This window comes from Periophthalmus magnuspinnatus, chromosome 18 (assembly GCF_009829125.3).
Source record: "Periophthalmus magnuspinnatus isolate fPerMag1 chromosome 18, fPerMag1.2.pri, whole genome shotgun sequence".
Classification (NCBI taxonomy): Eukaryota; Metazoa; Chordata; class Actinopteri; order Gobiiformes; family Gobiidae; genus Periophthalmus; species Periophthalmus magnuspinnatus.
The window spans coordinates 341,962-354,719 of record NC_047143.1 but is presented as its reverse complement, the minus strand read 5'-3'; the positions used below and the strand labels follow the sequence as shown (position 1 = coordinate 354,719).

The 12,758-nt window shown below is 55.2% G+C and overlaps 1 protein-coding gene across 1 annotated transcript in view; it reads right to left on the bottom strand.

Annotated features, from left to right (window-relative positions):
* Positions 1–558: 558 nt before the first annotated feature.
* Positions 559–12,758, bottom strand: part of camta2 (calmodulin binding transcription activator 2) — a 30,145-nt gene continuing 17,945 nt past the window's right edge. Inside the window, exons 15-26 of the mRNA XM_055229117.1 lie at positions 12,304–12,530; positions 11,151–11,386; positions 10,945–11,023; positions 8,574–9,008; positions 8,378–8,516; positions 7,292–7,638; positions 6,600–6,766; positions 3,293–3,497; positions 2,922–2,993; positions 2,145–2,314; positions 1,995–2,069; positions 559–1,783 (exon numbers count right to left, since the gene is read on the bottom strand). Coding sequence (XP_055085092.1) covers positions 1,729–1,783; positions 1,995–2,069; positions 2,145–2,314; positions 2,922–2,993; positions 3,293–3,497; positions 6,600–6,766; positions 7,292–7,638; positions 8,378–8,516; positions 8,574–9,008; positions 10,945–11,023; positions 11,151–11,386; positions 12,304–12,530 — 2,207 coding nt within the window. The 3' untranslated portion in view covers positions 559–1,728. The remainder of the gene's footprint in view (positions 1,784–1,994; positions 2,070–2,144; positions 2,315–2,921; positions 2,994–3,292; positions 3,498–6,599; positions 6,767–7,291; positions 7,639–8,377; positions 8,517–8,573; positions 9,009–10,944; positions 11,024–11,150; positions 11,387–12,303; positions 12,531–12,758) is intronic.

The window sequence follows — 12,758 nt, the reverse complement described above, 5'->3', positions numbered from 1 at the left end:
ATGTTTATGTTTCCGTCTGTACAGATCTGTGCTGGTGAGGGGCCCCTGAAGGCTCAGGCCGGCCCCGGGTGGAGGGTCCAGACGTCCCCACAGACCCCCACCTGTCAGGTCTGTCCTTCCTCCTCCAGAGGATCCAACTCAGGTGGTGCTCTACAGCTCTGCCCCTCTCCACCCGAGTGTCCAAGACACGGGGCCCGAGGTCAGACCGATGGACACACTCTGTGCACGGGGCCCGAGGTCAGACCGATGGACACACTCTGTGCACGGACATGGAGTTTGTTATGGACAAACTGTGACAAGTCCAAGGACACTGGACACAACGTGAGACCCCGACCCAAAGTCACAGGGACACGACCCTCTCACTCATCAGACCCTCCCCCCCGGGCCCCTGTCCCCCCGGGCCCCTGTCCCCCCTGGGCCCCTCCCCCCGGGGCCTTATGACACATCAGTCTCAGACGGATCGTAGCAAACAACATTTTATTATTTATATTTAAACATTTATTTAAATGTATTTGATATAAAGTCATGCAAAAGCTTCACTGCAACAGAACAAAGAGAAAGAGGGAGGAGAACGAGGGAAGAGAAAGAGGGAGAACGAGGGAGGAGAAAGAGGGAGAAGAGAAGAGAGGAAGAGGAGAGAAAGAGGGAGAGGAGAAAGAGGAAGGAGAGAGGAGAGAAAGAGGGAGGAGAGAGGAGAGAAAGAGGGAGGAGAGAGGGAGAGGAGAAGAGAGGAGAGAGAGGAGCAAGAGAAGAAGGGAGATGAGGAGGAGAGGAGCTCCTTCTCTTCCTCCTCAGAGAAGGAGGGGAAAAGGGAGGAGAGAAAGGAGTGAAAGAGTGAAAGGCGGCGCTGTTATTAAGCTCATGCTCGTTACAGTAAAAACACCAGTCACATGATTCAAACCCACCAATCAGGAGCCAGGTGGGAGTCACATGACCCCTCGGGGCCGTAAAATCACATGGTGCAAATCCTGAAAGCCAATTGGTTCAGGCCAAAGTACAAACATAAAGCTCATTGGGCGTTAAGACTGGCAGCGTCCAATCACACGGTCGCACAGAGTCACATGACCGGCTCATGCTTTAGAATAATAAATAAATAAACAAATAAACTATTTGAAGAAGAATATGCGGCTCAGGCCCCGCCCACAAACTCCCTCTCACCGCAAGCTCTGAGGTTCAACTCCCGACACCAGCTCCTGTACTGCTGAGGTGTCCTTAGGCAAGACACCTCCCCTCGTCTGTGTGAGGGCCTCTGTGGTCTGCCCCGGGGCAACTGTGGCACCCGCTGTGTCAGACCCGGTTTAGTCCTGGTTTAGTCCTGGTTTAGTCCCGGTTTAGTCCCGGTTTAGTCCTGGTTTAGTCCCGGTTTAGTCCAGAGGGGGAGCAACTTGTTTGTAGAGTTTAGATTTGTTCCCATATAAAGTCTGAGGACTAAACCAGGACTAAACCAGGACTAAACCAGGACTAAACCAGGACTAAACCAGGACTAAACCAGGACTAAACCAGGACTAAACCCAGTGTCCCCAGATTTCTCTGATTCTCTCAGTGGCAGTGTATTAGCAGTGCTTTGGTGGTACTGTAGCAGTACTCTTGCAGTACTCTTGCAGTACTCTTGCAGTAGTGTGCAGTGGTCAGAGGGGGCAGAGGGGTCAGAGGGGTCAGCAGAGCTCTGGACACAGTGGTTCACTGGGGTCAGATTCTGTTTTTAAAGTGAGATTTTCAGTGAAATGTTTAAGTGGTGAGTCCTCGACGCTCCAGCTCCCGACTCTGCTTCAGCTCCTTTATCCTGGAAAACACGAAACAAGACTTAGACCCGGTGTAGACCCGGTGTAGACCCGGTGTAGACCCGGTTTAGACCCGGTTTAGACCCGATTTAGACCCGGTGTAGACCCGGTGTAGACCCGGTGTAGACCCGGTGTAGACCCGGTTGTGGGGTGGGGGACAGTTTGGTCACAGTTTGGTCAGATTCGGTCCACTCTGGTGTAAATGTGTCTGACCTGTGTCTGCAGCGGCGCAGGAACCTCATGATCTTTCGAGCCGCTTGGTCCTGTTTCTTTGTCAGAAAAGAGCCCCTGAAAAAAGACACTTCAGTCAGGCCCCGGTCCGGTCCCGGTCAGGCCCCGGTCCAGTCCGGTCCGGTCCAGTACCTGTTGCTGGCCGCCCTCTGCTTCCTCTCGTACTCCTTGTAGCTCCTGTAGTACTGCTGAATCAGGACTGCGGCGCGACGACTCTGTTGGAACCTCTTCTGTTCGTAGTACGAGCGGAACTTGGACTGGATCAAGATGGCCGCCTGCGTCATCTTTTTGTACAGCGCGTACTGAGGAAGGAACACGTTCTACCATTAACAACTGAGGAACACGACACGTTTAAAGAGCCTACTGTGAACTACAGACAGCTGTGTGTCAGATGCCCTCCCTCAGTATCGACCGCACACACAGACACACACAGACACACACCGACACACACAGACACACACAGACACACACAGACACACACAGACACACACAGACACACACAGACACACACAGAGGGGGAGGGGTCAGATCTAGAGACACGCCCACAGCACAAAGACATTACCTTGAGGGCGATCCAGGTAAGCTTCAGACAGGTGAGACAGGTGAGAGCAGGTTAGTACAGGTTACAGCAAAAACAAACAAACTTAAAGCTCTGACATGTTCCACAGTGGGGCTTTAACTCAGTTCTAATGTGATGAAAGCCTCAGTACCACAGAGTAAAGGTTAGTCTCATCTCACACCTGTAGTCCTGGTTCAGACCTGGTTCAGACCTGGTTTAGTCCTGGTTCAGTCCTGGTTCGGTCCTGGTTCGGTCCTGGTTCAGTCCTGGTTCAGTCCTGGTTCAGTCCTGGTTCGGTCCTGGTTCAGTCCTGGTTCAGTCCTGGTTCAGTCCTGGTTCGGTCCTGTTACCTGTTTGTATTTGCGGTAACACCTCTGGATCACTGCAGCTGCCATGTCCTGCTGCTCCTTCAGCCGTCGACCCTGAAACACACCAAAGGTTAGTCCAGGTCCAGTCCGTGTCCAGTCCGGGTCCAGTCCGTGTCCAGTCCGGGTCCAGTCCGGGTCCAGTCCGTGTCCAGTCCAGGTCCAGTCCGGGTCTAGTCCAGGTCTAGTCCGTGTCCAGTCCGTGTCCAGTCCAGGTCCAGTCCGGGTCTAGTCCAGGTCTAGTCCGTGTCCAGTCCGTGTCCAGTCCAGGTCCAGTCCGGGTCTAGTCCAGGTCTAGTCCGTGTCCAGTCCGTGTCCAGTCCGTGTCCAGTCCGGGTCCAGTCCGGGTCCAGTACCTTGTATCTCCTGAACGCCGTCTGGATGATGCGCGCAGCCTCGTACAGTTCTCGCTGTTCTCCGTCTGTGAGCGTTAACAGAGCGAAGTCGCGTTCTATCTTCCCATTGGCCGAGGCGTTGAGAAACTCCGCCCATGCGGCGGAGGAAGGCGGGCGCAGTCGGTGCAGCGCCAGGGCAGAGAGCGGCGAGGGCGGGCAGAGGCGCCTGGGCACATGACAGCAATGCATCATGGGAAACAGCCAGGGTCATGTGGGTTTAAAGGGAGTCTGCTCTGTTACCATGGAGACGGTAACCTCTTTAATCATGGTCTAGTCCTGGTCTAGACCTGGTCTAGTCCTGGTCTAGTCCTGGTCTAGACCTGGTCGGGTGCTGGTCTCACCTGGTTCAGTCCTGGTCTCACCTGGTTCAGTCCTGGTCTCACCTGGGCGGGTCCTGGTCTGGGCAGGTCCTGGTCTCACCTGGTTCAGTCCTGGTCTCACCTGGGCGGGTCCTGGTCTGGGCGGGTCCTGGTCTCACCTGGTTCAGTCCTGGTCTCACCTGGGCGGGTCCTGGTCTCACCTGGGCGGGTCCTGGTCTCACCTGGTTCAGTCCTGGTCTGGGCGGGTCCTGGTCTCACCTGGGCAGGTCCTGGTCTCACCTGGTTCAGTCCTGGTCTGGGCGGGTCCTGGTCTCACCTGGTTCAGTCCTGGTCTCACCTGGTTCAGTCCTGGTCTGGGCGGGTCCTGGCCTCACCTGGTTCAGTCCTGGTCTGGGCGGGTCCTGGTCTCACCTGGTTCAGTCCTGGTCTCACCTGGTTCAGTCCTGGTCTGGGCGGGTCCTGGTCTCACCTGGTTCAGTCCTGGCCTCACCTGGTTCAGTCCTGGTCTGGGCGGGTCCTGGTCTCACCTGGGCAGGTCCTGGTCTGGGCGGGTCCTGGTCTCACCTGGGCGGGTCCTGGTCTCACCTGGGCGGGTCCTGGTCTCACCTGGTTCAGTCCTGGTCTGGGCGGGTCCTGGTCTCACCTGGTTCAGTCCTGGTCTGGGCGGGTCCTGGCCTCACCTGGTTCAGTCCTGGTCTGGGCGGGTCCTGGTCTCACCTGGTCTAGTCCTGGTCTCACCTGGTTCAGTCCTGGTCTGGGCGGGTCCTGGTCTCACCTGGTTCAGTCCTGGTCTGGGCGGGTCCTGGTCTCACCTGGGCAGGTCCTGGTCTCACCTGGTTCAGTCCTGGTCTGGGCGGGTCCTGGTCTCACCTGGTTCAGTCCTGGTCTCACCTGGTTCAGTCCTGGTCTGGGCGGGTCCTGGCCTCACCTGGTTCAGTCCTGGTCTGGGCGGGTCCTGGTCTCACCTGGTTCAGTCCTGGTCTCACCTGGTTCAGTCCTGGTCTGGGCGGGTCCTGGTCTCACCTGGTTCAGTCCTGGCCTCACCTGGTTCAGTCCTGGTCTGGGCGGGTCCTGGTCTCACCTGGGCAGGTCCTAGTCTCACCTGGTTCAGTCCTGGTCTGGGCGGGTCCTGGTCTCACCTGGGCGGGTCCTGGTCTCACCTGGGCGGGTCCTGGTCTCACCTGGTTCAGTCCTGGTCTGGGCGGGTCCTGGTCTCACCTGGTTCAGTCCTGGTCTGGGCGGGTCCTGGCCTCACCTGGTTCAGTCCTGGTCTGGGCGGGTCCTGGTCTCACCTGGTTCAGTCCTGGTCTCACCTGGGCGGGTCCTGGTCTGGGCGGGTCCTGGTCTCACCTGGTTCAGTCCTGGTCTCACCTGGGCGGGTCCTGGTCTCACCTGGTTCAGTCCTGGCCTCACCTGGTTCAGTCCTGGTCTGGGCGGGTCCTGGTCTCACCTGGGCAGGTCCTAGTCTCACCTGGTTCAGTCCTGGTCTGGGCGGGTCCTGGTCTCACCTGGGCGGGTCCTGGTCTCACCTGGGCGGGTCCTGGTCTCACCTGGTTCAGTCCTGGTCTGGGCGGGTCCTGGTCTCACCTGGTTCAGTCCTGGTCTGGGCGGGTCCTGGCCTCACCTGGTTCAGTCCTGGTCTGGGCGGGTCCTGGTCTCACCTGGTTCAGTCCTGGTCTCACCTGGGCGGGTCCTGGTCTCACCTGGGCGGGTCCTGGTCTCACCTGGTTCAGTCCTGGTCTGGGCGGGTCCTGGTCTCACCTGGGCAGGTCCTGGTCTCACCTGGTTCAGTCCTGGTCTGGGCGGGTCCTGGTCTCACCTGGTTCAGTCCTGGTCTCACCTGGTTCAGTCCTGGTCTGGGCGGGTCCTGGCCTCACCTGGTTCAGTCCTGGTCTGGGCGGGTCCTGGTCTCACCTGGTTCAGTCCTGGTCTCACCTGGTTCAGTCCTGGTCTGGGCGGGTCCTGGTCTCACCTGGTTCAGTCCTGGCCTCACCTGGTTCAGTCCTGGTCTGGGCGGGTCCTGGTCTCACCTGGGCAGGTCCTGGTCTGGGCGGGTCCTGGTCTCACCTGGGCGGGTCCTGGTCTCACCTGGGCAAGTCCTGGTCTCACCTGGGCAAGTCCTGGTCTGGGCGGGTCCTGGTCTCACCTGGTTCAGTCCTGGTCTGGGCGGGTCCTGGCCTCACCTGGTTCAGTCCTGGTCTGGGCGGGTCCTGGTCTCACCTGGTCTAGTCCTGGTCTCACCTGGTTCAGTCCTGGTCTGGGCGGGTCCTGGTCTCACCTGGTTCAGTCCTGGTCTGGGCGGGTCCTGGTCTCACCTGGGCAGGTCCTGGTCTCACCTGGTTCAGTCCTGGTCTGGGCGGGTCCTGGTCTCACCTGGTTCAGTCCTGGTCTCACCTGGTTCAGTCCTGGTCTGGGCGGGTCCTGGCCTCACCTGGTTCAGTCCTGGTCTGGGCGGGTCCTGGTCTCACCTGGTTCAGTCCTGGTCTCACCTGGTTCAGTCCTGGTCTGGGCGGGTCCTGGTCTCACCTGGTTCAGTCCTGGCCTCACCTGGTTCAGTCCTGGTCTGGGCGGGTCCTGGTCTCACCTGGGCAGGTCCTGGTCTCACCTGGTTCAGTCCTGGTCTGGGCGGGTCCTGGTCTCACCTGGGCGGGTCCTGGTCTCACCTGGGCGGGTCCTGGTCTCACCTGGTTCAGTCCTGGTCTGGGCGGGTCCTGGCCTCACCTGGTTCAGTCCTGGTCTGGGCGGGTCCTGGTCTCACCTGGTTCAGTCCTGGTCTGGGCGGGTCCTGGTCTCACCTGGTCTAGTCCTGGTCTCACCTGGTTCAGTCCTGGTCTGGGCGGGTCCTGGTCTCACCTGGTTCAGTCCTGGTCTGGGCGGGTCCTGGTCTCACCTGGTCTAGTCCTGGTCTCACCTGGTTCAGTCCTGGTCTGGGCGGGTCCTGGTCTCACCTGGGCGGGTCCACAGTCTCCAGGTAGGCTGCGAGCCATGTGTCTTGGAGGTCGGGATTGTCCTGTCTCTCTCTAAGCGCTGACTCCGCCCCTCGAGGGAAATCCTCGCGTTTGATTCGCTCAGGAGTCGCCTCGATGATCTGCTCTGCCAGCGCCGCCACATCCACCTGAACGACACGGAGAGTCAGATGCCCTCCCTCTGTGTCAGATGCCCTCCCTGTGTGTCAGATGCCCTCCCTGTGTGTCAGATGCCCTCCCTCTGTGTGTCAGATGCCCTCCCCGTGTGTCAGATGCCCTCCCTCTGTGTCAGATGCCCTCCCTGTGTGTGTTAGATGCCCTCCCTCTGTGTCAGATGCCCTCCCCGTGTGTCAGATGCCCTCCCTGTGTGTGTCAGATGCCCTCCCTGTGTGTCAGATGCCCTCCCCGTGTGTCAGATGCCCTCCCCGTGTGTCAGATGCCCTCCCCGTGTGTCAGATGCCCCCCCTCTGTGTCAGATGCCCTCCCCGTGTGTCAGATGCCCTCCCTCTGTGTCAGATGCCCTCCCTGTGTGTCAGATGCCCTCCCTGTGTGTCAGATGCCCTCCCTGTGTGTCAGATGCCCTCCCCGTGTGTCAGATGCCCTCCCTGTGTGTCAGATGCCCTCCCTGTGTGTCAGATGCCCTCCCCGTGTGTCAGATGCCCTCCCGTCCTCACCTGCAGCTCGTCGTCCTCCAGAAGCTCTTCGTTCTCGTTGTTTTCGCTCAGACTCAGAAACTGCTCCAGAGACGAGTGTGCACGGCGCCCGGGGGCGTGCACGTGAGGGGACAGTGCACGGCGCCCGGGGGCATGCACGTGAGGAGGGGGCGAGTTCTCGAAGTCCATGAGGTGAGACTCCACCCCCCACAGCAGCCCCGGCGAATCAGACGGCGACTCGGGCGGAGAGGTGTCCATGGGGGCGGGTCCCACGCTGGAGTAGGCGGAGCTCAGCGAGGGCGAGGAGGCGGGGTCAAAGGGCGAGGGGAGACTGCTCGACGAGCTGAGCCGACTGGAAGAGCTCAGGCCTAGGACGACAGGAAGACCAAGAATATTAAAGACTGTGGGGTATTAAAGAGGGGGTATTTACCTCTGTGGGGTATTAAAGAGGAGGTATTTACCTCTGTGGGGTATTAAAGAGGAGGTATTTACTCCTGTGGGGTATTAAAGAGGGGGTATTTACCTCTGTGGGGTATTAAAGAGGAGGTATTTACCTCTGTGGGGTATTAAAGAGGAGGTATTTACTCCTGTGGGGTATTAAAGAGGGGGTATTTACCTCTGTGGGGTATTAAAGAGGAGGTATTTACCTCTGTGGGGTATTAAAGAGGAGGTATTTACTCCTGTGGGGTATTAAAGAGGAGGTATTTACTCCTGTGGGGTATTAAAGAGGGGGTATTTACCTCTGTGGGGTATTAAAGAGAGAGTATCTCTATGGGGTATTCACATTAATACAAAGCATATTAAGATCACCAATAATGTATTAACATGTTTCATAAGTTTCACTTTCTGTCGCTCTGAGTCTCTCCTCCTTTGCTCTCTGTGCTAAGCCCCTCCCCTTCAGAGCACCTCCTCTTTAAAGGGCCTGTATCACACAGACAAACTCTGGATTTAAACCATGTTCTGTCGCTGTTTGAGTAACAAGAACATTTAAGACCAAAATGAGTCTGAAGCAGCAGGGACAGAGACACAGTTTATACACAGAGTGATGGAGTCGATGGAGCAGGAAGTGCACCAGGGTCACTTCCTGTTTGGGACGCAGAGACGCACCTGTGTCTGGGCTGGTGGACAGAGGCGACAGGGGAGAGTCCAGGGACACGTCTCTGGACTCGGGCTCTGGTCTCAGGTCTGGGAAGGTCAGGCCAGGATCCTCGAGGTCCACACTGATGCTCCTCTCCTCCTCCTCCTCCTCCCCTCCTCCTCTGCTCCTCCTTCTCTCCTCCTGCCTGCTCCTCTCTTCCTCCACTCCTCTGCTCCTCCTCCTCTCCTCCTGCCTGCTCCTCTCTTCCTCCACTCCTCTGCTCCTCCTCCTCTCCTCCTGCCTGCTCCTCTCTTCTTCCTCCTCTTCTCTCCTCCTCTCCCTCGTCTCCTCCTCTGCCTTCATTTGCTTCTCCTGTCTGCTCTGTTCAGTGTTGCATCCTCTCTTTCTGGTAATCTGCTCCTCTGTGGCCTCCTCTTCAGGTCTCTCTGCGCTGACCCCCTCTCTGACCCCCTCTCTGACCCCCGTGTCCCCTCGTGAGGTGTGCATCCTCTCCAGGGCCGTCGCGAGCCTCGTGTGGCCCCTGGAGCGAGCCACAGCCAGGGGGAGCCGTCCCAGAGAGTCAGGGATCCCCAAAGCTGAACTGCTCCAAGAATACAAGAGCTCGGCCGACGCCTGATGCCCCAACGCACACGCCCACATCTGAAAGAAACATGTATGTGTTTATATAAAACACGCCCACATCTGAAAGAAACATGTATGTGTTTATATAAAACACGCCCACATCTGAAAGAAACATGTATGTGTTTATATAAAACACGCCCACATCTGAAAGAAACATGTATGTGTTTATATAAAACACGCCCACATCTGAAAGAAACATGTATGTGTTTATATAAAACACGCCCACATCTGAAAGACACATGTATGTTTATATAAAACACGCCCAGATCTGAAAGACACATGTATGTTTATATAAAACACGCCCACATCTGAAAGAAACATGTATGTTTATATAAAACACGCCCACATCTGAAAGACACATGTATGTTTATATAAAACACGCCCACATCTGAAAGACACATGTATGTTTATATAAAACACGCCCACATCTGAAAGAAACATGTATGTTTATATAAAACACGCCCACATCTGAAAGACACATGTATGTTTATATAAAACACGCCCACATCTGAAAGAAACATGTATGTGTTTATATAAAACACGCCCACATCTGAAAGAAACATGTATGTTTATATAAAACACATGAAATCACACTGTAGGATTTTTAAAGAATGTATTGGTAAATTTCTCGGTAAAATAAGTATTTGTCTCCTACAAACAATAAAGATCTGTGTCTCTGACCTGTACCTTCTTCTTTCAGAGGCTCCTCTGTCCTCCACTCGTTCTCTGTATTAATGGCCCCTGTTTGAACTCGTCCTCAGTATAAAAGACACATGTCCACAACCTCAAACAGTCAGACTCAAACTCCACTATGGACAAGACCAAAGAGCAAAGGAACCACAAACAAAACTGTAGACACCAGGCCCCGAACACTCAATCTGCAACAGGTAAGAGCTGGAGTCAACAAATCAACTGTGGAGCAAGTATTACAAAATGGAACAAGACCAAGACCTGGGGCTCCACCAAGATCTGACCCCGTGGGGTCAAAATGACACAAGAACAAAGAGCAAAAACCCCAGAACCACACGACCGAGTGAATGACCTGCAGAGAACTGGGACCAAAGTAACAAATGGACCATCAGTATCACACTACACCACCAGGGACTCAAATCCTGCAGTGCCAGACGTGTCCCCTGATTAAGACGGGACATGTCCAGGCCCGTCTGAAGTTTGACAGAAGCATTTGGATGATCCAGAAGAGGATTGGGACAATGTCACATGGTCAGATCAAACCAAAATACAACTTTTTGGTAAAAAAGTTTCATGCTGAGTTTCATCCAAAGAACATCAGACCTACTGTGAATCATGGGGGTGGAAACATCATGCTTTGGGGCTGTTTTTCTGCAAAGGGACCAGGACGACTGATCTGTGTAAAGGAAAGAATGAACGGGGCCATGTATCGTGAGATTTTGAGTGAAAACCTCCTTCCATCAGTGAGGACATTGAAGATGAAACGTGTCTGGGTCTTTCAGTGTGACAATGATCCAAACACATCGCCCGGGCAACGAAGGAGAGGCTTCATAAGAAGCATTTCAAGGTCCTGGAGTGGCCCAGTCTCCAGATCTCAACCCCATAGAAAATCTTTGGAGGGAGTTGAAAGTCCGTGTTCTCCAAAACATCACTGCTCTAGAGGAGATCTGCAGGAGGAACGGACCAAACTACAGCAACAGAGAAAACCTCTGGAGACAGAAAACGACCTGTCACTGCAACAAAGGGAATATAACAAAGTATGAGATGAACTTTTGTTATTGACCAAATACTTATTTTACAACATCATTTGGAAATCAATCCATTAAAAATCCTACAGTGTGATTTCCTGGATCTTTCATTCTGTCTCATAGTTGAAGTGAAACTATGATGAAAATCACAGGCGTCTCATCTTTTTAAGTGAAGAACTGGAACAATTGGAGGAAGAATAAAGACTTTTTTGCCCCACTGTGTGTGTGTGTCTTACCAGGGGGGTGCAGGAGAAGTGGTCCACGTTCAGAGGGTCCACTTCCTGCTCCAGGTCCAGGCTGTCTCTGTGCAGCGTCCTGAAACAAACACACATTTAACACAGATGCCCTGCCTCACTGACAGCACAAAACCAGGGTCCATTTCAGGTCTGTCCCAGGTCTGTCCCAGGTCCATCCCAGGTCCGTGCCAGGTCTTCGTGAGTACCTCCAGTGGATGAGCGTGTGGATGAGGTGGGTGTAGCCCTGAGCGGCCGCTAGGTGCAGCAGAGTCATTCCTCTGTGACGTGGCGCCCGGTGGAGCCTGTCCCCACCCCTTCCTGCCGAAGCTCCGCCTCCTGTGTCTGTGGCTCCGCCCCCTTCAGCTGCAGGTGCGTGACTCGACCTCCAGCAGGCACTTTTCATCATGCGCTCACACAGACCCACGATGCGCTGCTCGAACCACTGGGGAAGACGTGAGGGTCAAAGGTCAGAGGACATGTGTGCGGGGTTAACTTAGACTGTATAAATTTAGAATTCTGACCACGGGCATCATAGTAACCAAAGAGCCAATCAGGAGCGAGGCAGCTGAAACACCCCCTGCCACGCCCACAACGCTAGTTTAGCAACTCTGTCAATCAAACCTGTTGCTAACACCAGCAGACGTGACCCCAATAGTGCGCCCATGATACTTCCTTTAACGTGACGGCAGCAGGTTAGTTATGTGCATTTATATAAACAGTCTACTCTAGAAGGGTTAGCCAAGTCCAGACACGTGCACAGTAATAATAATAATAATAGTAATAATAATAATGTCTTACACTTGTAATGCGCTTTACAGTCTTGTCAAAGCCTCTGCACTAGACTCATTATTCATTCATTTCACTTGGTGATGGTCAGAAACTACTGTAGCCACAGCTGCCCCGGGGCAGACTGACAGAAGCGAGGCTGCCAATCTGCACCAACGGCTCCTCCGACCACCACCTATCATTCACACACACACCACTTTCATACTAGGCAATGTGGGTGAAGTGTCTTGCCTAAGGACACAACGACAGAACTTGATCTGAGTGGGACTCGATCCTCTGACCTTTGCGTTGGGCCCAACACTCTCTGTGGTGTGGTCTCATTCTTTACACTAAGAATCATTTTTCATCACGTCGTTTACGTCTGAACATATTTGTGCCGTGTTTTTCACACATGTCCAGTCACAGCAGAGGTTCCAGGGGTAGAATGGTAAAATAAAAGATTAAAGACTAAACTCAAATATGTATCAGTCCAATTAAACTTCAGAGGCTCAAAGAGAAAAAAATGACGAGAACCTGGAGAACCATCTCAACAGTTTGAAGAACTGGGAGGATTTAAGGCCAAGTGGGTCTGACCTGCTGTGTCTGCCCGGGCACAGGAGCGGGCAGCGCCGGGGGCAGCGCCGGGGGCAGAGCCGGGGGCAGAGCCGGGGGCAGCGCCGGGGGCAGAGCCGGCCCTGAGCTCAGCTGGGTGCCCTGACCCTGCTGCTGTTGGTGGTACTGGGTTTCTCTGGACGACATCTGTGCCATCCTCCTCTCCATCTGCTCCAGACGCTCCAGGATCGACATCCGGAACTGATTATCTACAAGAGACAGAGAGGTGACCCTCTGACCCACCTGACCCCCCCGACCCACCTGACCCCCTCTGACCCACCTGACCCCCCCCGACCCACCTGACCCCCTCTGACCCATCTGACACCCTCTGACCCATCTGACACCCTCTGACCCACCTGACCCCCCCCGACCCACCTGACCCCCTCTGACCCACCTGACCCCCCCCGACCCACCTGACCCCCTCTGACCCATCTGAC